Source organism: Trematomus bernacchii, unplaced genomic scaffold (genome assembly GCF_902827165.1).
Source record: "Trematomus bernacchii unplaced genomic scaffold, fTreBer1.1, whole genome shotgun sequence".
Lineage (NCBI taxonomy): Eukaryota > Metazoa > Chordata > Actinopteri > Perciformes > Nototheniidae > Trematomus > Trematomus bernacchii.
The window spans coordinates 12,769,247-12,795,149 of NW_022987593.1; the positions used below are offsets into that span (position 1 = coordinate 12,769,247).

The 25,903-nt window shown below is 38.1% G+C and overlaps 1 protein-coding gene across 3 annotated transcripts; it reads left to right on the top strand.

Annotated features, from left to right (window-relative positions):
• Window positions 1-368: 368 nt before the first annotated feature.
• Window positions 369-24,336, top strand: tpcn3 (two pore segment channel 3). 3 transcript variants are annotated; one of them, XM_034130192.1, is made up of 20 exons: window positions 369-692; window positions 2,597-2,679; window positions 4,043-4,157; window positions 4,696-4,824; window positions 6,830-6,946; window positions 8,522-8,640; window positions 9,528-9,629; window positions 10,286-10,412; window positions 11,454-11,658; window positions 14,375-14,519; window positions 15,955-16,140; window positions 16,905-16,934; window positions 18,455-18,519; window positions 19,063-19,150; window positions 19,378-19,447; window positions 20,228-20,444; window positions 20,965-21,055; window positions 21,801-21,914; window positions 22,490-22,602; window positions 24,064-24,336. In XM_034130192.1, the coding sequence occupies exons 1-20, from the start codon at window positions 597-599 to the stop codon at window positions 24,183-24,185; spliced, it is 2,334 nt and encodes a 777-aa protein (XP_033986083.1). In that variant the 5' UTR covers window positions 369-596; the 3' UTR covers window positions 24,186-24,336. The 3 variants fall into 3 exon arrangements, with proteins under 3 accessions (XP_033986083.1, XP_033986084.1, XP_033986085.1); XM_034130193.1 differs by lacking the exon at window positions 16,905-16,934; XM_034130194.1 differs by lacking the exons at window positions 369-692; window positions 4,043-4,157 and having other exon boundaries at window positions 2,622-2,679.
• Window positions 24,337-25,903: the final 1,567 nt, after the last annotated feature.

Genomic DNA, 25,903 nt, shown 5'->3' on the forward strand with positions numbered 1-25,903 from the left:
ATTTTTAAAGTTTAAAGTTTGTATTTATTACATACACAACAATGTGAAACAGCATTGTAAATAGTGGGTCTCAGGCCACCCTCCATCAATGCTCATTCAATATATATTTAAAAAAGATAAATAAAATGTTATTAGAATTTGTGATAGACTCTAATGGAAAAAAAGTGGGCTAGCTCTGAATGTAAAAAGGGATGTAATAAGCTTCAAATGTTAAATTATTGTACAACAAAAAATTAGTTTTTAGTGTCATGCAGCCCTGATACCACGTCACGGTCTCTTTCCCCTCCACATTTCCTCCGGTCCCTGAAGGCATCACGCTCCCTGGTTTATTAGAGCCGCTCAAACAGAGGATCAGATCACAGATCAGTCAGTCTGAGCTGATGGAGGCAGACTGTCCCTCTGAAGAGCAGAAGAGAGGAAACATGTGATGAGTTCCCGCACAGATGGACGATTACAACTCAAACTGAGAGGGAAGACACGACTGGACTTATTTCCTGCAGAGACACAAACTCTGAGGACTGGAAACTCTTTGCGTTAAAACAACTTCTGGAAAGTAGTTTTTTTGGGGAGGAAGAGTCGTGTTGAAAGTTTTGAGGATGTCCGAGCCAGAGAAGATTGAGGACATTCCAGATGAGTCTGTAGGAAAAGGAAAAGGAATTCCTAACGGAGGGAATGCTGCAAAAACCAAAGAGGTGAGCCAGAGTGCAAACAATCAGCTGATGCTCCTATGGACCAGGGTTTGTTACTCACAGAGGGAGAGAAGTACTCTGATCTTTAGGTAAAAGTAGAAGTACCAGAGTGTAGGAATACTCTGTTACAGGTAAAAGTCCTGCATTCAAAATGTTAGTCAAGTAAAAGTACAAAAGTATTAGCATCAAAATATACGTAGTAGTACTCATTGTGCAGATTGGTCCATTTCAGAATAATATATATGATATGTTTTTATAATGATTGATCATTAAAGTGTTCTCAAAGCTGGTAAAAGTGCAACTAGTTGTAATGACTTTGTATACTGCAGGGTAGCTTATGAATTTACTCCAGGTGTAACTAAAGTCTGATTTAAGACTTGATTATATTTCACATCATTAATCCACATCTGTAAAGTAACTGAAGGTATTAAATATATGAAGTGGAGTAAAAGTACACAGTTTACCTCTGAATTGTTGTTGGGTAGCAGTACGAAGTAGCAAACAAGTCCCTCAAAATAGTACTTAAGTACAGTACTTGATTAAATCTACTTACTTTACACCACTGGTTACACATGTCTGTTTATTTCACATGACAGCAGTTAACTGGTGGACTTTTGCCTCATAAAGCAGAAGAAGACACTTCCAGCTCTCAGTAAAAATGTGTTATAAAGTCACCACTGCAATAAAACCACTCTAAACTCAGTCAGGTCTCAGCTGCTCTGCAGAGGTGGAAAGTAACTAAACATTTACTAAAGTACTGTACTTCAGTACACAACTGTGTTATCATTGTATACTACTTCTACATTTTGGAAGCAAATGTTGTGCTTTTAACTCCACTACATTTATTTATATGTTACTTTACTCGTTCAGATTCTGACACACAATACTTGGGAAAAGCTTTCAAATATGATTCTTTGGCATAGATTCAACCATCCAACACTATCTTATATGTAACCCAAACCAGAGGTGGGAAGTACATTCACTCAAGTACTGTACATAAGTACTATTTTGATGTACTTGTTTATTTTGATGATAATACTTTTCTACTTTTACTTGAGTAACATTTGTAATGCAGGACTTTTACTTGTAACAAAGTATTTCTACTCTCTGGTACTTTTACTTTTACTTAAGTACAAGATCTGAGTACTTCTCCCACATATGAATAAAACCACGAGTGGGTTAACCGAAAATTAATTGATTGTAATTCTCCTGAGACATTCTTTGTTAAAAAATACCAGATTCTTAAATGTGAAGATTTGCTGCTTTTGTTTTAAAATATTTAAAAAAGAGTACTTCTACTAATACTTTAAGTACATTTTCCTAATTTGACTTAAATGCTACTTAAGTACCGTTCTCGGTGCTGTACTTTTACTTGAAATTGAGTATTTATACAGTGTGGTATTAGTACTTTTTTCCCTCTCTGATATGACAGATTGTGTTTCCTGTTTTATTTTTGCTGCTTTAAGTCACTTTGGGGACTGAAGACGGACACCTGGCATTTCTTTTAACAGTTGTAAAGAGTCTGGAGGAGTTATTGTAACACGTGTGAATGATTAAGATCAGTTTTCACCCTTTTTAAATTCCTTACAGTGTTAAAATCACAAAGTCAGACAAGATCACACGCTCAGAGGCCCCTTTATTACAGGAACACCTTTACAGTCTCTGCAACACCCCATTATTTCACTTGTCAATGAATCTGTAGGGTTTTATTCGATGTATCAGTGGACTATGAAAAGTACAAGGTGAAAGAACTTGGGGTATTTACTTTAGTAGTTACTAACTCTTAATTGGTGTGCTTCTTTTAATTCATTTTGATGTCTTTCTTTTTCTTGTGCTATATGGTCCCCACCCATGAGATGCACCCCTCTACATTACATCTCTGAATGTAATAAGTCTATGTTTTTCAGGATTTCGACCTGGCTGCTATCTATGTGTCTGACGCTCAATACAACAGGAACATTTACTTTGACACGTCGCCTGAAGCTGTGAGGTGAGATATTCTTATTTATAATCAGTTTTATCTCCCGCTAATTTTAATCAACATTATAGTGAATTAAAATCTCAGAAGCAGGGATACTCATTTCATTTAATTTCAAACCTTTATTTATCCAGGTGTAGGGGGGGCCTGCTCAAGTAGGTTCCACATGAAACATAAAAACATAAACAGAACAACAAAAAGGACATCATACAGCATCATTACAGGGATTACAATTGACATACTATCCACATGAACAGGTACCAACAGCTTCCGATTGAGTAGCATCCAACCGAGCTTTAAAAACATTTAGTGGCACCAGATTGCTCAGTTTCCATTTTAATTGCAGACTATTCCAAGTTAGTGGAGCTGCACATCTAAATGCTATCTTCCCTAAAACAGTCCTCGCAGTTGGCACATTTAATAAAACCACAGCATGCGATCTCAGGCAGTAGCCACTTACAATTCGCCGTGAGATCAGGGAGCAGATGTAGGATGGAAGTTTCCCTAACATGGCTTTGTATATAAAAATGTACCAGTGACTGAGCCTCCGTACAGTTAGCGAAGGCAAACCAGCCCTTGCATACAGGGTACAGTGATGAGTTAATACTTTACTGTTTGTCACAAAACTGAACTCCACACGTGCAAGCCTGGTGATATTTGATATTCTTCCTTATGTCCACACTAAAAGAAAGCATGAATGAATCCACTGTAAGTATCCTTTGTTTAATACAGCCTTGTATGTATTCTTAGTATGTGCCATAGCGCTCCATTACTGTCCAAAAAACGATTAAAACACATCAATTAAACACATTTTTGCATTGGGTGACATGAACTGTGTAGTTTATGTTGACCAAATGTAGATTCATCCGCTGCAGAAAGTAGTTCCTTTTCAAATATTCAACTTCCACCAGTTTTTGTTTGATAACAAACTACAGTGAGAAGATGTTTTAGGGAATTACAGAGCCCTTTTTAAAAGCAACTATGTTATGTTTTTAAAGATTAGCATCTACTAATGATTTATTTGTATTATTGATCAATCTTCTGATTATTATCTATTTAACAATTTGGTCTAAAACATGTCAGAAAAAAGTGAATATGACCAACCTAAAAGAAAAGAAACTTCCATATTTGAGATCCTGAAAAACGTTTTTCTTGCAATATCCACAATGTTTCTGTCAATCAACTAATCTTTGCAAACCTTATTTTCAGCAATGCACTGATATGTTGATGGTTTAAGTCAAAACAATAATGAATGTATTAGAAATAGAGATTAACAGCCATGTTATGCTTAAATAATAAATCTGTTTCTTCAGCAGAACGTCGTCTTTTAGCTTCAACATGTCAGCTAGTTTTAAAAGCTGTGTGTGTGTTTCAGATTGTATCTGCGCTACAACCACTGGGTCTCTCAGGTGCTCCTCTACTTCTTCATACTGCTCGATCTGTCTCTGGCCATCTTCGAGGACCCGGCTGTTTTCTCTCTGCCGATATGGGTGAGACGGTTTCTGCTGACTGACACCAAAACGCTTTCCTGCTTTCACACTTCCTCTTTTTAATGTGCACATCACTGCAATAAGAACATGCATTCGTCCGTCAGGTAGAAGAAGCTTTGTCTGCAGCTTTTGTAACAAATCTGTACAAAAGTCAAAACATACTTTTAGGATTTAGGATTTAGGAGGTGTGTGGCGTAGTGGATTAGTGCGTTGGTGTTCGGATCAGGGGGTCACAGGTTCAAACCCCACTGCAGTCAGCATGTCGTTGTGTCAAGAAGTGACATGTAATGTAATTTACAGTATATTCTGATTTCTTGTCAAATATATTAATCATATTATAAATCAAGAGCCAATTAACAAGCCTCTCATTTGGTCATCACTGTCAAGGCTTTATTGTTTAATTCAAACGATTCATACGTATCAAAAGTCAGCAGGTGCAACACAATCAGCCTCAAAGGAAACCAGTCAAACAAACACCAGAGCGCAGTGTGTGTTACATTCAGATGTTTCATCAGTGTGTGTGTGTCTGTGTTCTCAGGCCACTATGCTGGTGGAGCTGCTCTGTCTGCTCGTCTTCACCATTCGGATCGTTCACTACGCCAAAGTGATCCCTCGAGACAAGTTCTGGAAAGACCCCAAAAACATCTGCATCATCGTCATCATCGTGGTAAGAGGCGCTGATAGAGAGGTGCAGGAATGAGTCCTAAAACCAAGAAATTAGTTAGAAATTGAACACTTCTAGTTCCTTTGTCTTGAAGTCAATGTTTTTTTTAACATTTGTTTCGTCTGAAATAAGGTCTGTGGTTAAGACAAGGTTTTCACGTTGTGTTTGACGACATCAAATACGTCAGTAAATAAATACCCCACTGGTGAATGTCTGAATCTTGTATGTGTTATTAAAACAGCGGTTGCTAAAACTTTGCTAAGTAAAGCCTCTAAACATCATGACGGACATTAGCCGCCTTTAGCTTAGCGATGGTGACATGAAGTCATGTGACCGTGCTGTAGTTCCTTTACAGCCTATTGTTAGTTTTTTACTTCTGGCCATTGCATTTACGCTCCAAAATTAGTGTCAATATGTGGAGATTATCCTGCTGAACAAAACATGTAAGCATCATAAACGCGTGTTAGCCAAATATATTATTTTCTGCAATTTTCTATCGAGGGGCGACTGAACCGGGAGGAGTAAACTGATCTCCGTAAATCTGTAAATATAATATTCTGTTTGTCAATTGCCCTTTCTGTTATGCAGCACTCAAGGCATTGCACAACAACAAAAACGCATTTACACAACAGATCAAACCACATTTAAAACTAAACAAAAACCAGAAGTTCAAATTTATGTCATATACAGAAGACATCTAGCCACTTTAAAACTATAGATAATAAACACCTGGATATCCCTGTTAAGATCAATAACAACAATAAGTTATTTTAAGTAAACTTGTGCTACTTGTTTAAAGTGCTTACTGTTCAGAAGTCTGACCCAAGGCTGCAAAAGGTTTCACATTTCTTGATTAGTTGTTAACTATTAAATTAATAATCAACTGCTTTGATTGAAGATTAAACAGTCGAGTCGTTGTTTAAGAAAATACTCTTACATTTTCTGGTTTAAGCTTTTTAAATATGAATATTTTCTGGTGTCTTTTCTTCTCTGTCCCAGTAAGCTAAATATATATATATTTAGAGTTGTGGGTGACACAAGACATTTAAAAAACATGGTATGTCGAAAACAAGACAAAACAACTATTGATTGGTCAGCGATTAAAACACTTGTTAGTTGCAGCCTTAATGTGAACGACCTAAATGAGAGAATCTGTAGATAATCCCAGTGAAACATGTGTTGTGCTACAGATGAGTTAAATCCTGGTGACGGTTGTTGAGTTTGAACGGACACTTCCTGGTTTTTGCTGCGATCAGAGTTCCTGTGATCTGCAGAGTCAGGATTTGCTGAGAAGACTTTCTGTCTGTTGTTGTGAAACAACCTTTAGCCGGAGAAGTCGCCTCGTCAGCGCCTTTTTAAAGCAGAAAGGCTTCCTGGTGACTCAAAGAGACACACATAATATTGCAATACTTTTTTTTTAAAGTGTTTTAATGACTGAAGATTGGAAACATTTAAAACACGGAGATGAGATTAGAACTGATTCCACCTGAGGAAATATGAGAGACTGAAATGGGCTGTTATATTTTAATGTATATATTGTGTGCTATATATTGATATAACAATGCATCTCTAAACTGAACATTAATGAAACTGTGTGTGTTGAACCTCTGTGTGTGTTGGACCTCTGTGTGTGTTGGACCTCTGTGTGTGTTGAACCTCTGTGTGTGTTGGACCTCTGTGTGTGTTGGACCTCTGTGTGTGTTGAACCTCTGTGTGTGTTGGACCTCTGTGTGTGTTGGACCTCTGTGTGTGTTGAACCTCTGTGTGTTGAACCTCTGTGTGTGTTGGACCTCTGTGTGTGTTGGACCTCTGTGTGTGTTGGACCTCTGTGTGTGTTGAACCTCTGTGTGTGTTGGACCTCTGTGTGTGTTGAACCTCTGTGTGTGTTGAACCTCTGTGTGTGTTGAACCTCTGTGTGTGTTGAACCTCTGTGTGTGTTGGACCTCTGTGTGTGTTGAACCTCTGTGTGTTGAACCTCTGTGTGTGCTGAACCTCTCTTTGTGTGCAGCTGACTCTGGTGGATATGATCATCTACGGAGCGCTGAAAGCTACAAACTATTACGGGGTCCGCTGGTCCAGAGTCCTGAGGCCGCTGCTGCTGGTCAACGTCACCGAGGGGCGACAGGTAACCCTCTCACCTGTCTCACCTGTCTCACCTGTCTCACCTGTCTCACCCGTCTCACCCGTCTCACCCCTCACAGCTCTCTCACCTCTCTCACCCCTCACAGCTCTCTCTCAGGTCTCTTACCTGTCTCACCTCTCACAGGTCTCTCACCTGTCTCACCTCTCTCACCTGTCTCACACCTCACAGCTCTCTCTCACCCCTCTCACCTCTCACCCCTCACAGCTCTCTCACCTCTCACACCTGTCTCACCCCTCACAGCTCTCTCACCCGTCTCACCTCTCTCACTTGTCTCATCTGTCTCACACCTCTGAACCCACAGACAGCAGTCACACTTTCATTTGGAGCAATGTCAGAAAAGGACACACACTTCTTTCTATTCTTGTGATGTTGTGGTTCTGTGTCTCCTTCCATTACAAATGAATCGTCAATTAAGTAAATTAATAATAATAGTAAAACTTTGTCTTGTATTAGAATAATGCTTTGACTGACTGAATAATGCAATCTGGTATTTTATCCAGTTTTTGTTCAATTCAGATACACTTTATTGTTAGGACCTATCAGAGACTCATATTGTCAAAGCACTACAGGAAATCAACAGTGAAGATACAAAAATATGCCAATTTTAACACTAATTTACCCTTTGTCTTATCAAATATAATGCTTTAGGCCTTAAAGGTAGGGTAGGTAAGTTTGAGAAACCGGCTCGAGATCGCTAGAATTTGAAAATACACAACCGGAGAAAATCTGCCACTTCCTTATAGAGCCCCTCCTCCAACACACACGAACGCGCACATGACCAATGAGGGCACGAGATAAGTTTGTGCACAGATGGAAGGCTGACAGGCAGGTAGGCCATCCAGTTATTTTAGCCGGTCCGGCTAAAATGATTGGTCGTGCTTTTTACAGTACTACGGCTTCCACAGATGACATTTTTTTATGGATTTTTTGTCAAAGCACTTAAGATATTCATTGCTATCGGGATGTTAAGAGCATTCCATGGAATATAACAAAAAGTGTATCTCGAGCCGGTTTCTCAAACTTACCTACCCCACCTTTAAATATAAATAACATAGGAAGCTTTGATACTTTTACAGATGTAATCTTTCAGAAACACGGTTTTAAGAGACAAACATCATATATAGTCATCATATTTTGCGATTATATAGCATACTGGTTTTTCTACTCACTTTCTGATAATCAGGGAGATGTTTAAAATCTTTATAAAGAAAAATGTCTCACCAGTTATAAATCCAACCTGACAGAAGACATAACAGTTTTCCTCTAAATAAACAAAAAAAGGGACATTTACTCTTCCATATTTTCTCCTCATGTTCATGCCGGCAGGTGTCTCTCAGGTAAACCGTCACATGTTGTTGTTTTTATTTGTTATCTCAGGATCTTGAATGTCCAGTTTAAACTTCCTGCTGCTAAACGTGGACATGTTTGCCTCTGAGCTGACGGCGCCTGAAGGCATCATTAGTTTGTTTTCCTCTGAGTGGACGCAGCGTTCGTGTCCTCCTTCATAAACTCTGTTTGTTTGTTTGTTTGTTTGTTTGTTTGTTTGTTTGTGTTCAGCTCCGCAGGGCGTTCAGAAGCATCCGGAACGCTCTGCCTCAGATCTTCTACGTCTTCCTGCTCTTCATGTTCAGCCTCCTCATCTTCTCCCTCATGGCGCTCAAACTGCTCGGCAAACGGTGAGAAGACTTTCTTTATCTCGTTTTAAAATCTTAGACGGATAAACAGATTTTAAAGAGCTCTGAACGCTGGAGAGGAAACACGAGTCACATGGGCTCCAAATTAAAAGTTTAGAGATGTATTTAAACGTCAATAAAAGCCACTTTGATTGTACGTCTAAGAAACCAAAACTTCTACAAAATGTCAACATTTGAATGAACTGAGATTTGTTTTAGGTATTAAAAGCAATGAGTAAAAGGGTTGTTGGTATTCTGTGCATTAATGTGTTATTTTAACTAATCGTTTGCATAACATTTTAAAGAAATACCGAAAAAAGTCTTCCATCTCCAAGGTGCCATCTTCAAATTGGATATGTCTGCCCAAAAATGTAAAGAGAATCAGTAACGGAAAATGAAAACAAAATAAAATCTGGAATCAGTGAATGTGTCGACAAAAGAAAAGATCTACTATTTAAATTATTGCTCTCTTTAAATGTACATCAATACAAATATACATATACAGTAAATGTATGCTGTTTATCTGACCCAACCTGTTTATATTGGTTGGCATTAAGTATATTTTGTATAGGCACCTATACATGCATTTTATTTGTGCACTCCTTTCTTACAAAATGTGCAGTATTTACATTTGTTTTTGCCACTGGCATTTAAAACAACCCACTCAAGACTGAACAAGGCACGACAATCATGCTCTTTAAATATTGAAAGGGACTAGTTGGCAGTATTTACTTAGGATGGAAATGCTGATTTTATTGTTTTTTAACAAGGATGCAATCAATCAACATCCAAACAGTGCCTAGAAATCGTCAGTAATAAGTAAATAAATGAACATTAGTGATGGCGTTATGGAATCAGTCTGAAGTTCTTTTATTGTTTATTTTCTGCAGAGGTCTGACTACCATCGATGGATCTTCGTACTTCACAAACTACCTCGAGATCATCTTCGATCTGTACGTCCTCGTCACCACGGCCAACAGCCCCGACATCATGTAAGACTTCTTCACTACTTCTAGCACCAACATGTGTTTAATATTCATCTATTTACCTTAAAATGCCTTGAAATCAGGAAAATCTGTGAAGTATTTTAAGATGTAAAATATGTAATTGTGTGCCTCCTGTTATAAAGAAGGAAGTTGATGCGACATTTGAAAATGATATTAATTATGTAAAGAAATGAAACAACATATTTTCTTATTTTAATTAAAATGTTTTTATTAAATTATTAAGTATTTTGCATTGGACTAAACTGCATTAACCACCTTCAGAGTGTGATTAAGCATTACTGCAGCCATCTTTATTTAAAGTGGACCTATCATGCTATATTTTAATAATATATTGTAGGGCCATACCTGTATAAGGTATATTTATACGTTTTCTTTTTCAAAATACCAAACAGATCATGCATTTTAGCCATGCCTCATTTCGCCTCAAGACGTACAAAAGTGCATTTTGCATGATAGGTCCCCTAAAAAAAAGCGAGTTGAATATTTTCTTTGAGGATGAATTATGAAGACGTTTGCGTTTTTGTTAATTACACAATGTCATGCTACCGTCAAAACATCCATGTTTTGAGAAGAAGGAAGTTACTTTTTCAGAAACATTTATCTGTCCATATGCACTTTTTATTTTCTCTTCTTGTTTGCAGGATGCCGGCATACAACGCCAGCTATTACTTCGCCATCTTCTTCATCCTGTACATCCTCATCAACAACTACATCTTCATGTCCGTGTTCTTGGCCGTCGTCTACAACAACTACAAATACCACCTGAAGGTATCACGACCTCTCAGAGGATCTCTATACAGTTTGAAACATGCTATGTGTGGGGGAAACTTCTGTTGCAATTGGAAACAGGACTCAGAGAGACACGAGGAGAGCTGTAGCTTTGATGGCAAACACTGACGGTTTATTTGGAGTTACGGCCGGAGAACTGACAAGACATGTGGTGTGTCACGAGTTGACTCAGCGGTTGCCAAACCAATTCTGAAGAACTTTTCTGCAGCTCGAGGTTTTAACTAGTTCGGAGTTTAATTATCAACATTCTTCATCAGTGAGACTAAACAAATATGGACCCTGAATCTAACTAGAGCTGTCGTCCATAGAAAAGAATGTGCGCCAGGGAACCTACGTCCCTGAACAGTAAACTATCTCATGGCGGCTTGTGCTCGGTCATAGACTGGCAACAACAATGCGCCCAAGCTGCCCCTCCTTAAGAGAGATAGCAGCAATACCCAAGGCCGTAGAACTATGCCATGGGAAAAGAGACAGTGAAAGGAGAAAACGATGAACTGTGTCGAAGGTTGAATACCTAAGCAAATGATTCCCTAACACTATGTATATATTATACTTTATTGAAATGTTAAAACTACTGTAGACAACTCTACTTTTTTTGTAATTTGTGGACAAATAAGACAAACATCTACACAAAGTAACATATCTACATTTCACATTTAACTTTGACACTCTAAAATAGCAGTTCCCAACCTTTTTCAACTCAGGGCTCACTTAAGAATCTAAAAAATGTTCGCGGCCTATATGCAACCATAAACAATATGGAGGCTAAATAAAGTTTTGATCAGACCGCTGTCAAGGACTGTAATGACCGTTGCTAAGGAGGACCGAGAACGAGAAAGGAAAAGAGGTTCAAATTAAATTAAATCTTAATTATGAAATGTTTCCACACAAATCATAATGTTTTACAAATTATTTGGCGGCCCACTTGCAATGCCGCGGCCCACAGGTTGAGAATCGCTGCTCTAAAACATCTCTCTGTATTTCTCAAGCTTTCTCCTGTTCTACCTCTCGCTCCACCAGGAAGAGGTACGGCAGCTGGTGAGGGCCAAAAGGCACAAGATGGTGCGAGCGTTCGCCGTGCTGCAGGACCAGAGGGAGGGGAGGGAGCCGGTGGTGAACCAGGCCAACTGGAACCAGTTGGTCCGACTGGTGCAGCCCGACGTCAGCAACGCTCACCGGGAGCTGCTGTGGAGCGTCTGTGACAACAACAACCAGGGATACATCGGTGGGACACACACACACACTCACACACTCACACACTCACACACTCACACACACACACACACACACACACACACACACACACACACACACACACACACACACACACACACACACACACACACACACACACACACACACACACACCAGACTCTCACTTGACTACACCCAATCGTTTTTAGTCTGTGAAAGAGACACATTTTTTGTTGTTGAGGAGATTCTTTTAAGATCAGAGTTTATTAAACTGACCTTCTAAGATAAAGAGTGAGGTAATACAGTAAATTCATTATAGGAAGAACAAGAAACACGTCTCATCAAACCTAAATTATTACTGAAAATTGTCTATTTGAAGTCCAACTATATTACATTTTCTTTTTCCATGAGGATAAAAGAGAAACAGGATCAAACAAAGATTGAATTCACCAGTTAACTTGGAATTGGTCTAAGAGTTTTCTGTGTTTGAGGTCTGCATCTAAACTGTAACTGAACGCAGCCGTGAGGCCCTTGCCGAGCTCTTTAAAATCTCCTCTCTTGGTAAATTAACTTTGGTCAAATGCAATGCGCAATGCTCCATTGCACTGTCACACCATAGACTGTTTATACGGTCACAACCAGCCACCCATCTTCACCTTCTGCAGAGTGACTATCTGCACCCTCATCGTGGAGGAAGTCAAATCTGCTTCATCATCCGCTTCAGCTTTAATCTGAGAACAAACTGAGTAGGAGAGCCGATATCACATCTAGCCAGACGGACAAAGCATTGTTTGTTTCACTTTATTTCCTTAACACAGGATATGCACACTGTATTGTTTATTCACACTCTTTTTCCATCCACGGGGGGGGGGGGGGTGAGAAGGTTATTTTAAAGTACAGCTCATGATCAAAAGATGCTGGTAATATGAGAGTCAAATGTCATCAACAACTACTGCTACTTTGTACTTATTAACTATATTATTGGATGGATGAATGGATGAGCTAGCTAGCTAGTTAGATAGATAGATAGATAGATAGATAGATAGATAGATAGATAGATAGATAGATAGGTAGATAGATAGATAGATAGATAGATAGATAGATAGATAGATAGATAGATAGATAGATAGATAGATAGATAGATAGATAGATAGATAGATAGCTAGATAGTTAGCTAGTTAGATAGTTAGCTAGTTAGATAGTTAGCTAGTTAGATGGATAGATAGATAGATAGATAGATAGATAGATAGATAGATAGTGAACATTAGCTAGCTTGAGGAGATAGCTAACATTGGCCAGCTAGCTTGTTAAGAATATGTCTAATGTTTGCTAGGTAGTTTAATTGATACAGTAGATACAAATTGTTGGCTAGCCAGTTTTAAAAAGAGAGATGACATTCTCTAGTTAGCTTGTTAGCATGTTAGATAGATGGAAGAAGTCCTTTGTTGATCAGGCAACCCAGTCTCACGGAATTTCGTGTTATAGTCACGAAATTAATTTAATCTATTGATTCGTGTTCACCAACACGATTTTCACCTTTTTTTCGTGTCACACAGAACGATTTTAAAAGCAATGTATTTCTATTGGTAGTATGTTTCGTGCCTGCACCACGTCTTTTTGTCCGGTCCGGTCTTGGAAGACCAGAAGCTGTGTGGTTCATAAACACATTTTCTTACTCAATATCTTACCCTAAGCCTAACCATTTTATTTTACATTTTATAATGTCAGAGTTTTTTTGCCGTCCGCGAGGAAAATAAATGGCTCAGAGCCTCAGAATACTGAAATCTGTATTTTTTTTCCTTCTAATTTGTTATTATTTGGTGCAGGCATGAAACATACTACCAATAGAAATACATTGCTTCTAAAATTGTTCTGTGTCAGAATACTGAAATCTGTATTTTTTTTTAATCTCTTTTTCCTTCTAATTTGTTATTATTTACATTGCTTTTAAAACCGTTCTGTGTGACACGACAAAAATGCGAAAATCGTGTTGGTGAACACGAATCAATAGATTAATTTCGTGACTATAACACGAAATGCCGTGAAACTGGGTTGGATCAGGAGATTTAAAGAGGATGTGAGGTGTTGCCCATGATGCACATCCAGGATAGTTTTGGCAGCTTCCTCTTCTACTCAAGATCAATCTCCAGGGTCCCAAGAACAGGAAATCGTAAGAAATAGGAAACCTCCTGTTGTACACATTAAAGGATCTGCATTTCCACAGGAAGTAGAGTCCGCTCTGTCCTTTCCTGTAAACAGCTAATTCGAGAGGCCCTTGCATCACATGCTCCTCTCCTGAAGTCACTAAAGTTACAGCTCAGCAAAGGAGGACGTCAATAATGTTTAGATCGTCGCGATGTCACAAGCACAAGCCTCTCGTTCATGGATAGATGCATACTTCATTCTGTGCGGTGATAATGTAGATAACAAAAGTTTCTTCATGAAACTCAACAAGGTCTGTGGATTAACTGGAGTAACCAGGTCATGATTTCTTAAAAGAGACATTGCTGTTACATTTTTTAAATGTATTTTTGGCTTCTTTGAGCATCACAAGTTGAGTGCCATGTAGTTTTCATTATATTCCAAAAAAGCTGACATTTGTACTGTCGACATCTTCAACACTCTGCAACTCAAATCTAGATTGATAAATAGCACTTCAGATAAGAGGAAATATATGTTTTGGGGATTTTAGGGTTAACTTTCCCTGTAATGATGCTTTGGTTTTATTTCTGTTGTTTGATTGACAGGTAAGGTGGCGTTCGTGCAGCTGGCCGACCTCCTGAACATCGAGGTGATCACGCTGAAGTCCAGACCTCACCCGCTCCAGAGTCTGTGTCCCAGCCTCTACCAGTCGGCCCCCAGCCGCCTGCTCTGCAAACTGGTGCAACACCGGTGAGACAGAGAGACGTCTTTTATGTGTTTGATATTCATTGTGTACAACTGGGTATTTATAAAGTTGTATAGATGTATGAACAGTGGTGTAGTGGCTGTTGGACGCGGGGGGTCGCCGTACCCCCACTTATTTGGAGCCCCCACTTTTTTGAAGCATGATTTTTTTTTTTTAATAGTCTAATAAATATAAAATCATTGCCAGTGTTATCAGTTGCAAGTGTGTATTTGTTGTAATAATGACAAAAACATAACCTACATTTCACAGTAATTATAATAAAAACGTAGCTCAAGCATTTATGCAACTTGATTTGAAGCCTGTGTGTGTGTGAGGGGCAGCACCGTGTGTGTGTGTAGGGTGACCAAGTGTACAGCATTTTTATCATTTGTTTCGCGTCCCACAAATTGAGACTATGTCCCGCTTTTGTCGCACGAGTCGCGCAGAAAGGCCGGCTCGGTTCGCAGACGGCCGGCACCGCCCTTTATTATTATATTTTTTAAACGGCATCATGTAAGTTGCGCTGACAGGCGACATAGGTCCACAGAGGTCCAGAGTGTACCCCCCCCCCCCCCCCCCCCCTGTTGACAGTTCACGAGCGCATCCATAGTGTCTCCCCTCCCGTCCACCCAGTAAAAAAATTCCCACTACACCACTGTGTATGAATGTCCATCTCCAGTGACAGACATCAAACTAGCTGCAGTTTGTCAATCTCCATACACACACAAGCAAAAGACAATTGCTAACCAACTTAAAGCAACAATAAAGTAGGTTTTTATAAATAATAAAAAAAAGAAATATTGGTTAATAATTAAATGTACAATTAAGGTAGCGGGAGTTTATACAGAAAATACAAAACAATTAGTTAAACAGAAAAGTTTTTCTTGTGTCATTAGATTGTTTTGACTTTCTGGTGAGTTGATTGAACCTTTATTAAGTCAAAATATACTTTTTAAAATGTAGGATAAGATATACTTTATTTATCCCAAATTGGGAAAGGTTTTCGTTGCAGCAGCATGTTAAACAAAGTATTGCACATAAATAGATGTCAAAAAAGTAGAAAATAAACAATTATATAATATAAACATCTCAAAATTGAAGATAAAACCGAACAAAAAAAGTTAAAATATAAAAGTTGACCGTAAAGATAAAAATCTGTAAACTATCTGACGATTAAAACACTATTGAATGGCCAAATGACAGCTTACACAATATAAAAGTAGGATATTATTTACAGTTAGTGTGCAAGAATGCGCATATTAAATTAAATATGAATGTAAAATGTACAGTGTGTATTGTTATATTTTTCTGAAACTGTGATGTGATTCTCAGAGACTGAACAGAATCTTTTAGAAATACTTTCTTAATTGCTGTCAAAACTTTCTCAATTACTGTCAAAACCATCTCACTAGCTGACACACAACTCCTGTGTGTTTTCAGGGCCTTTGTGATCGTGTACGACCTGATCATCCTGGTGAACGCTGTGTTCATTGGTCTGGATGAGAAGAACCCGTTGATCGCTAACTCTGAGTGGGCCTTCCTGGCTCTCTACCTGCTGGAGATCCTGCTGAAGCTCTACGTGTTCGAGCCCCGAGCGTTCTTCTCCAAACACAGCTTCTGGAACTGGTGAGAAACAGCTTCACTGCCGCTGTCTGATACACACTTACACAAGGTTGGTTGGAAATGAGTGAAGGATTCTGGGTAATCTGGCAGGCAGTGGTGGTAGAAGTATGCAGATCCTTTACTGAAATAAAAGTATTAATACCAAAACTACACATAGTTATGTATAAAAGACAGGAGAAAGTGGATTTTGCATAATACTGTAGGTGACCTTTAACATGCATTAATTATTTCAAAACATGTTTCCTGTCAGTTTTATTATTATATATGATTTTATTTGGGATTAGAATTATTTATGCATTAGTGTTTACGTTGCATTTTACTGCTGTAGGTGCATAAGGATATTTTAATTTGACATTCAAATTATGAGTAACCAAATTTGGAGATGCATGGTTTTCACTTGACAGGAAGGATAGGATAATAATACATTTCAATTTTATTACGCCGTCAGACAATGTAGTGAACACTACAACACTACCCTCAAGGATGTAGTTAAAAAAATATAGCATTAAATGGAAAAACTCAAATAAAGTACAATAACCTTAACTTTTACAAAAGTGTATTGACTTGATCTTGGGTCAACTTGAAGAAAATGTGAATCATTTACTAGAAAATACCAATAATATAAACTTCATAATGTTTAATTGTGTTTGACAAGTGCTTTTCAGGTTCTCTTCCAATGTAAGATACAAGTTTTTCTGATTAAACTTTATAATGAAATCATTCTCAAATCTAAAATCAACGAGCTGTGTTACGTCCATTTCACACAGCCTATCTGCGTCCCAGATAATAAGTACGAGGTATGTGACACGTGTTTAATATCTGCTGCTTCTTCAGCGCTTGGACCAGCTCAGTGATGCTTGAGGCGCCCATTCTACTTTTGAGTTATCATTTTTTATTTTAAATGCTGTTTTTGTTCCATTATGGAGTTAAAAGAGCTACATTATGGAGCTGGATTTTATGACCACAAAAGTCTGAAAGTAAAAACGATAAAAGCTTGTTTAAGAAAAAAGCCATTCCTTAGAATTGAAAAAACTGGGAGACCAGAAACAGAAATTGTGAGCAAAAAATTCAAAAACTCACTAAAGAGTAAACTGTGAGGTCTCGACTTGTTATGAGAAATTCCTTAAAGTTTTGTTTTCTCATTAAAAGTGTTTTTCTTTCAGACTTTTTAATCACAGTTCTTTATTAGGTACACTTATAAAATGCCTTACAATGTTAATGCAATGCAGCAGCTCCTTCATAATGTCTATTAATATTATTTAGTTTATACAAACTTTCTTACGTACAGTTTTTGTTGACATTGTTGGAAACGTCTCAATTGTGTAGTAATAATATCTTATTAATGACAATTTCTTTTTTAAACCTGTATATATTGTGATATTGATGTTAAATATTTTAGCACATGTTATCTTTTAGTGGGCATTTTACTCTAATTTATTATGTTTGTATACATTTCTTTATTTTATTGTAATCTTTTTATTGCACATTCTTACTTTAACATCTTAAAATCATTTTTTTGTTATTATTTTTTTTTAAATGGAGCAACTGTAACAAAATTAAATTCCTCCTAGGATAAATAAAATATAATTTTCAACAAAAGCTGAACATTGTAAGCTTCATAAATGTATTGCATCGCAGTGCAGTTGCACTATGGGCCCTGCAGGCTGAGACCGAAACGTTTTTTTGCTGCAGCTGTTGAGGTTCTCTTTGTTTTCAGCATGTTGCGCCCCCTGCTGGTGAGCAGAGCAGCTGCAGGGACTTCAGTCAGAGTGTTTGTTTGTTTCATGGATGTATTATAAGAACTGGATATCCAAATGAAAGATGGCCTCTACTCATTTAAATGAAAAGTGCTTGCCACTTTCAAAAGCCACAATAAGTTTTCTTTACGCCAAAGAATATTTTGGACTTTGGGAAAGTTTTACTGATGGACCTTAATGGGTTAAAAAAAAATCATAAAAATGTAGTGATAATTGTTTGCAGTTGGATATGTCCTGTAAACTGTGTTATACATCTCTTTTATAATGGAAGTTTATAAAGACAATTCTTTTGTGGGATTTATTTATTGCAATACTGCGAGTGACCATAGGGGCAAACTGACAGTTAGGCTCGGATCAGATCTATTAACGCATCCATGATATAAAGCTGTTCAACGTGTTGGCGGGGACAGACTGACATCTTATGAAAACAAACAAGAAGAAAAACCTTCAGCTTCTTTTACGCTAACGCCGGTTTTGCTTTCAGCATCATCGCTGTCGAAGAAAAGTATTTCCGCTCAACTTAAAAAGTTTGTTTTGTAATATTCGATTTGTGTTTTCAGGTTTGACACAATCATCGTCATCTCTGCTCTCATCGCCACAATCATCAATTCCTCCGTGACGTCAGGTAAGTTCGCTTTTTCTATATTTGAATCTATTAAGTAAAGACATGGGCGACTGTGGCTGTGAGGGAGTTGGTCGTCTTTCAACCAGAAGGTTGTTGGTTCGATCCCAGCCCGTGCAGTCAACATGTCGATGGGCAAGATACTTAATCCTGAGTTGTTCGCGATGAGTAGTGTGTGAATGTGTGTGAATGTTAGCTTCCCTAAAGCAAGTGGTACTACTCTACTACTACTTAAGCATGAATAAAGTGTGAATGGGTGAACTACTCGTAGCGCTTTGAGGGGTCGAAAATACCTGATAAAGAGCTATATAGGTAGGTACAGTCTATTTACCATTTACAGTTCTGCTTTGTTGAACTGGTAAATGTGAGAGCCAAAATCCCGAAGAAAATGATACGTGTATCCATCCTATGATTCGGATCCTCTCCTGTACTTCTGCTGTATGGGTTATCTTAACAAATGCTACACCCGTCCACCAAGTTGAAAAGGCTGTCTGGGACTATAAAAACATTTTGCCTTTCTGAATACTTGTTTGTGTCCTTTTGTAGCGGGCATTTACACCAGCCGTCAGATCCTGGACATCGTCTTCATCCTGCGAGTTCTCAGACTGATCCGAGTCGTGGACAGCATCAAAAGGTTTTAACTCCTCTTTGACTGACTCAAACCTAGTGGTAGTTCTAACTTATTGCTTGAGGTATTATATAATAATCTGCAAAAGTAAAGGATTAGACACCGTGGATAGACTCTGACTTACGTTTGGACACCAGGACACTCTTCTGTCTTTATTGGTCCATATTTCTACAGATTTGTGATTATTTCTGAATGTGTTTCTTTACTAACAACGACACCTTTCTTCCCGTTAGGTTTCGTACGATCATCAACACCCTGATCAGGATCGGACCAGCCATCCTCACGTTTGGACAGCTGATCCTTGTGAGTTACTGATAGCAGATTGCCAGTTGAATCATATTGTTAGGCTTCAAGTGTTTAGATATTCCCCTAAAATGTCTAATATTTGTCTATTTTTTTTAGTGGTGGTGTAATAAACAAATTGAGTCAGCTGCTTTATAAGGCCATTAGTGCCTTGTGCCTGGATTCTCTCTAATATCCAGCTGGGGGCGACTCCACTGGTAGCTTTAAGGAGTCTGTTTGTTTAGAAGTCTAGGAAAATATTACAGTACATCCTACTTGATTTATGACATCAGTTATCTTCTTTTTTTTTTTTACGAGTTAATGGTCTCTTTAGCTAGTTTCATGTATTCTTCCTTACAGCATGATGTAATTGTATAACATTTTGGTCCCATTAAGAGTAAAATGGATAAATACTGTGTAGAGTATGCTTCAGGATGGGGCTTCATTGGGTTTGACAGGTTGCTACCACACAGTGTGGTGTTTTCTGTGCTATCCCCCTACAACTTTAACCTTTTCACATCTGTTTTCAATTCATCAAAAAGGGATTTTTTTTTTACAATTTTACCCACAATATCTTGTTCATTTTTGCATTGTACTTCGCTCCACCCTCTATTGTGGTTCCAGCGCTGGAACAGGCTTTAATTTGTACTGGTCTTGCAATTTCATTCTCTAATAGTAGCCTCCTTCCACGCATCGTACTTACATCAGCTTGCTTTAAAAAAAAAAAAAAATACCCTAATGTGGGCAAATGCGTAGGTTGTGACAAAAAACGTGCTGCCGCTGACTGAAAGTCCTCCCCAGGTGGTGTACTACGTCTTTGCCATGGTGGGGATGGAGTTGTTCAAACACAAGGTGAAGTTTTACGAGGACTCCAGCGACCCGACGAAGGCGTACTGTGGAAACGTTCTGCTGAAAGGAACGGCCTTCGCTCAACTCAACTACTGCAAGAACAACTTCAACAACGTGGTGTCATCCTTCATCCTGCTGGTGGAGCTCACTGTGGTCAACCAGTGGCACGATATCCTTCCCCTGAACGCCTCAAACAGGAAGTTAAACTGTTGGTTGGGTTTTATTATAGATCCAGAACTGCCCTCTTTACTGGGTTTCATTTCAGGTAGTCTGTCACCATTTGCAGGTCCTATAACTTCATCTGAAAATGTTTGTTTACACTATGTATTCATCTCTAATGTAAAAGATAATATCAGGATAATTGAAATTCTAAACCAACTAACTCAAATTACATTTAAAGTAAATCAAAAGCAGCAACCTTGTCAAAAAAGCAAGAACATCACTGCTGTCGTGAAATTAGCCAAATGTTGAGCAAATTAAGCTAGATATGCTGTTAGCACTGAGCTAACATATCGTCTTAATATATACAAAAATAACTCGCAATAGTGTAAAAGCAAAGAAAGGCTAGATCATTGTAATCTTCTATGCATCTGAATGCCTGCAAAATATAATCAGATAAGATACATAATGGTGTTTTTGTTCTGATTGATTCGAATGTTAAACTCATTTATTCCTTAACATAACCTCACTGCTCAGCAGCGGATTCGCCGCCGTCACCCACGGGTCAGCCAAGCTCTTCTTCGTCTTCTTCCACATCATAGTCGTCATCGTCATCATCAAGTAAGAGTCGGGAAAAGAAGGAGGGGGGGGGGTGCATGAGACAAAATACACAATGTGGAGTGAAGGTATAGGTGCATGCAGGTGTCTTAAAATCAACAGGAAGTTTGTTATTGTTATTCTGCCTTAATCAGTCATGTCCAACACACAGACATAATAAACTAATTTAAATTCAGATAAATATACTATATCTGATTCCATTACCAAGAAATGTCCATTCATCATAGAACAATTATCCCCTTACCTGCATGCAATCAGACACAAAGGGGGTGTGGCTTAAGTAGAGGGGCAGGGCTAACACACACTTAAAAAAGAGGGGCTCTTTGTCAAGTGCAATGTTTGCTCCGACAAAAGTTTGGTTGAGTTTTGGTACATCGGTCAATTTAGAAGTTATGCACCTTTTAGTAATAGGCCACTCTCTGCAGGAAACCCTTTTTTTTTATTATTAATTCATTATCCCTCCTCAAATTAAAATGTTAGCCTCCTTGGGCATAAACTGTGCACATCAAAGGGAAGGGAAATGTTTTGTGGATTGGCCATTCAATTGACCGATAACAAAGTCACTCTTACAGCTGCAGATCCTCCCTGACAGCCACCATGATTTCTAGTTTTCATAATTATTCAATTAATCCCGGGATAGATATCTGTACATCCAGGGTCATGAGCTTTTTTCTGCAGTCTTTAAATCCTGGCAACATGTAAGACAAGAAAATATAGATCACATTTATAATTTGCTGTGGTCTTTCAGTATCTTCGTGGCGTTCGTCTTGGAGGCGTTCTTCGTGGAGTACTCGGTGGATAAGAGCGACCTGCAGACGTCTCTGGAGAAGAAGATCGAGGAGCTGGAGCTGGCTGTGGCACAGTACGTTACCCATTTCAATGCAAAAACAAACTCCTCTAGATGTACGGCTGAATATCTCCAATATTTATTCTCATTCTAGCCATATTACTTTGTGCTGTTAAATGTAGTGGGCCGGGCTTTGAGGCTTTGAGGATTTGCATTATCCAACATTGGTAGACGCAGAATGTCTTAATGAGGGAGAGAGCAGAGTTATTGGATCATACCTTTGGATTTCAATTCTGAACTTAACACCTACTTTACATCAATGCTGAGTATTTTCAAGTTATCTTCTTTCTTTTTGTAAGTCTCTGCTTGCTCTACTGTATAAGAGCTCTAAAACCCTGAGGAAATATGTATACTATGATAGAACCTAAACAGGATGAACTGGATAAATATATATATAGATGAATATATAAAACAGGATTGTCCTTTAAATCAAAATATATGTTTTTATATTTTCTTTTCAGGCAGATTACTGAAAGTACTTTAGGTCAATGTTCTCTATGAAAAAAACTCTCTTGACTTTGTCCTTGTTTATTGTTTATGGGACTCCATTAACATGTTTTGATTATTGTCCTTGTTGTTTTGTCCACCAGGGAGACGCTGGAGGATAATTTGGTGAGCGCCATGGAAACCATCGACAGCGATCAGGGAACCGGCCAATCAGCGAACAACAAACCCACCCTGATGTTTAAAATCGCTTCAAAAAGTAAGAAACACTCAGAGCTGCAGGCAGAGTTCACATGGAGACAAGACGAGATGAGTTTACAGGACAAGATATTAGGGAGTTTATAACAAGGAGATGCTTTTATTTTGAAAGGGCCGACTCTGTGGCGATCAACACAATCTGCAGACAAACTAAATGAACACATTTTTCTCCTTTTTTAAAATGCTTTTTTCTGATAAACAACTTCGTGAAGATATAACTAAAATGATAAATACAACATTTTTTGTCTCAGACCAACTTCAATGGATTTTTTTTGTTGTGTTATCAAACATAGCATCTGATGGTCGAAGAGTAACGAATCCCCAAATTAAAAGGATTTTAGATAATAACTGCTTCTGCAAAGAAATCTGTCCACAACATCCTGTAAAAAACATGTTGAGTGAGTTGCCATAAAAATGCATGTTTTGTTCTTTGTCCGTTTACAACAATTAGACATTTCATCCTTTATTTGGATATAGGGGAATTACAATTTGACGCAGCAGCACAAGGGAATTAAGTTATCAAAGAAACAACAGTATCTAATGTGTAGCCCGGGGTGTAAATAGCATTGTTAGCTACGGACACCCGGGTGTAAATAGCATTGTTAGCTTTAGACACCCGGGTGTAAATACTAGCATTGTGAGCTACGCTACGGACACCCGGGTGTAAATAGCATTGTTAGCTATGGACACCCGGGTGTAAATAGCATTGTTAGCTACACACACCCGGGTGTAAATAGCATTGTTAGCTACGGACACCGGGGTGTAAATAGCCTTGTTAGCTACGGACACCCGGGTGTAAATAGCATTGTTAGCTTTAGACACCCAGGTGTAAATAGCATTGTAAGCTACGGACACCCGGGTGTAAATAGCATTGTTAGCTACGGACACCCGTGTGTAAATACTATTTACACCCTGGTGTCCGTAGCTAACAATGCTATTTACACCCGGGTATCCGTAGCTAACAATGCTATTTAAACCCGGGTGTCCGTACGTAGCTAACAATGCTATTTACTAAATAGTATTGTTAGCTACGTACGGACACCCGGGTTTAAATAGCATTGTTAGCTACGGATACCCGGGTGTAAATAGCATTGTTAGCTACGGACACCAGGGTGTAAATAGCATTGTTAGCTATGGACACGTGTAAATAGCATTGTTAGCTATGGACACCCGGTTGTAAATAGCATCTGCCTTATTTTTCTCGTATAAATATTTATGATTTGAATTGTGGAAATGCTAAATTTGTGTTTCTATTGGTCTGCTGTCTCTCTTGATTTCATTATATTTTCATATTTAACAAAAGTCTTTAATGGACCATAAATGGGTTTCTATAAAAGCCTGTCAGGATTTCTGAGTTTGTGATTGAATCGGGACAGAAAATAAAATGTCCTGTGTTCCTGCTTTGTTGATCACAGTATATTAATGATCAGTTTTGATAACGTTGCTGCTTGTTTCCTCTCAGGATATCGGACGGTGGACGCTCTGCTGCAGCGGATGTTCGAGTCCGACCTCGACCCCGAAGACTTCGCAGAGAACGACGATCAGAACGGGAACTTTGCAAACCCGGCGTTCAGCGCTGCGTAGAGACATTAATGCACAAATACTTATAAAGGGAAGCAGATTCTATGATTTATATACAGTTTTATACTCATCTCAAATGTTTATCCAGTGTTATATTTTTTATATTTCTGTCCTGTAGCTCTGTGTGGAAACGCATAAAAAATATTTACACGGATCATGTTTTATTTATTTTTTACCCTGTTAGTGGTAAAAACACGAAAAGAATAAACAAAGTATGTTTTTATTGAACAGAATTTTCACAGTGAACACATACACATATACAGCAAGATTGTATTTTGACATTTTTTCTCTTTAAGAAGAAAACTCTTACTTCTTTCAAACAATTGAAGTGAGCAGACTAAAAAGGGCATGATGGAAATATGTGTAAAAGGAAAACATATATAAAAAAATAAATGTTCATTTATAAAAACAAAGGGTCAGTGTAGTTTTAGTGCATGTAAATGGTCTGCAAAGGCTAAAATCCCTGTGTTCCCTCCAGATGGAGTTTCTCTCCCCCCTGCCTGAAACACCTCCATTGGGCTCCTTTGTTTACTTCCGGAACATTATGAAATCATTATGTAACACTCACGCTTCTAGTAGCTAGAGCTCCAACACATTGGACGTGATAGGCTAAGGGGCGGGACATCTCTAAGCTGTTGACCAATCAATCAAAGTTTATTTATACAGCTCAATATCACAAATGTTACATTTATCTCAGTGGGGACTTTACAGTTTGTACAGAATATGAATATGACACCCTATGGACCAATCACAACAGAGCAGGCCAGCTAACCAATCAGAGCAGACTGGGCTCTGGTTTCAGACAGAGGGTGAAAAGAGGTGCTGCAGCACAGGCAGTATGAGAACAATAAAGAGCTTTTTGAACATTAAAGCATGGAGACATGTCCCAGCAGAGGCATAAAATACAAATATGAACCTGATAATGAGCAGAATAGGCCCTTTTAATAACTCTTCTTTTGAAATTCAGTCAAATGTTTCCACCTCATGAGATAATACTTCATATAGGATAACTATAGGTTTGTATAGTATTGGCTAATTGGTCATTACAAAAATAATTAGATTAAAAATATGTAGTAATCAAAGAAAAACAAGACCCTAATCTTAATGATATACATTCAAAAATACAAATATTTATTTAGGAAGTTGCATTTACTAAAAGACCATGGGAACAAATTAATGAATTTGGAAGTAATTTTCTAACATTTATCATATCATATTATTTAGCTAATAATTCAGCATTATATGAGCTCGGTCAGATTAAAGATATGATAAGAAACTGTAATAAAATAATCTAGATTAAAAAAATAATAATAATTGATGGGAGCAACATTTTAATGTGGGTGTAAAACTGGAATTAAAATTATGAATGGCCTATAATGGCCTACAGTCAGTTTAATATTGAATTTACAGGCTTATTCTATAAAAAGGTTTGTATCATTAGTTGTGTTGAGCATCTCCTCTATTATAACTGTATTATGGTAAAATGAAACCTGCAAAGCGCTCTAATAAGTCCCACAGATGCAAACAGCTGATTGGATGTGGACAAAAGCTGCAAAAAAGCAAGTAAGTGAAATTTAAATTCAGATTATTTTGTTGATTATATTAAAAGAGCTGCAGCAGAAGTGAAGTGTACATTTACTCATGTAGTGTATTCAAGTACCGTTTAGAGGTACTGGTAAGTATTTCCATTTGATGCTATACACAATATTTCTACTGCGTTG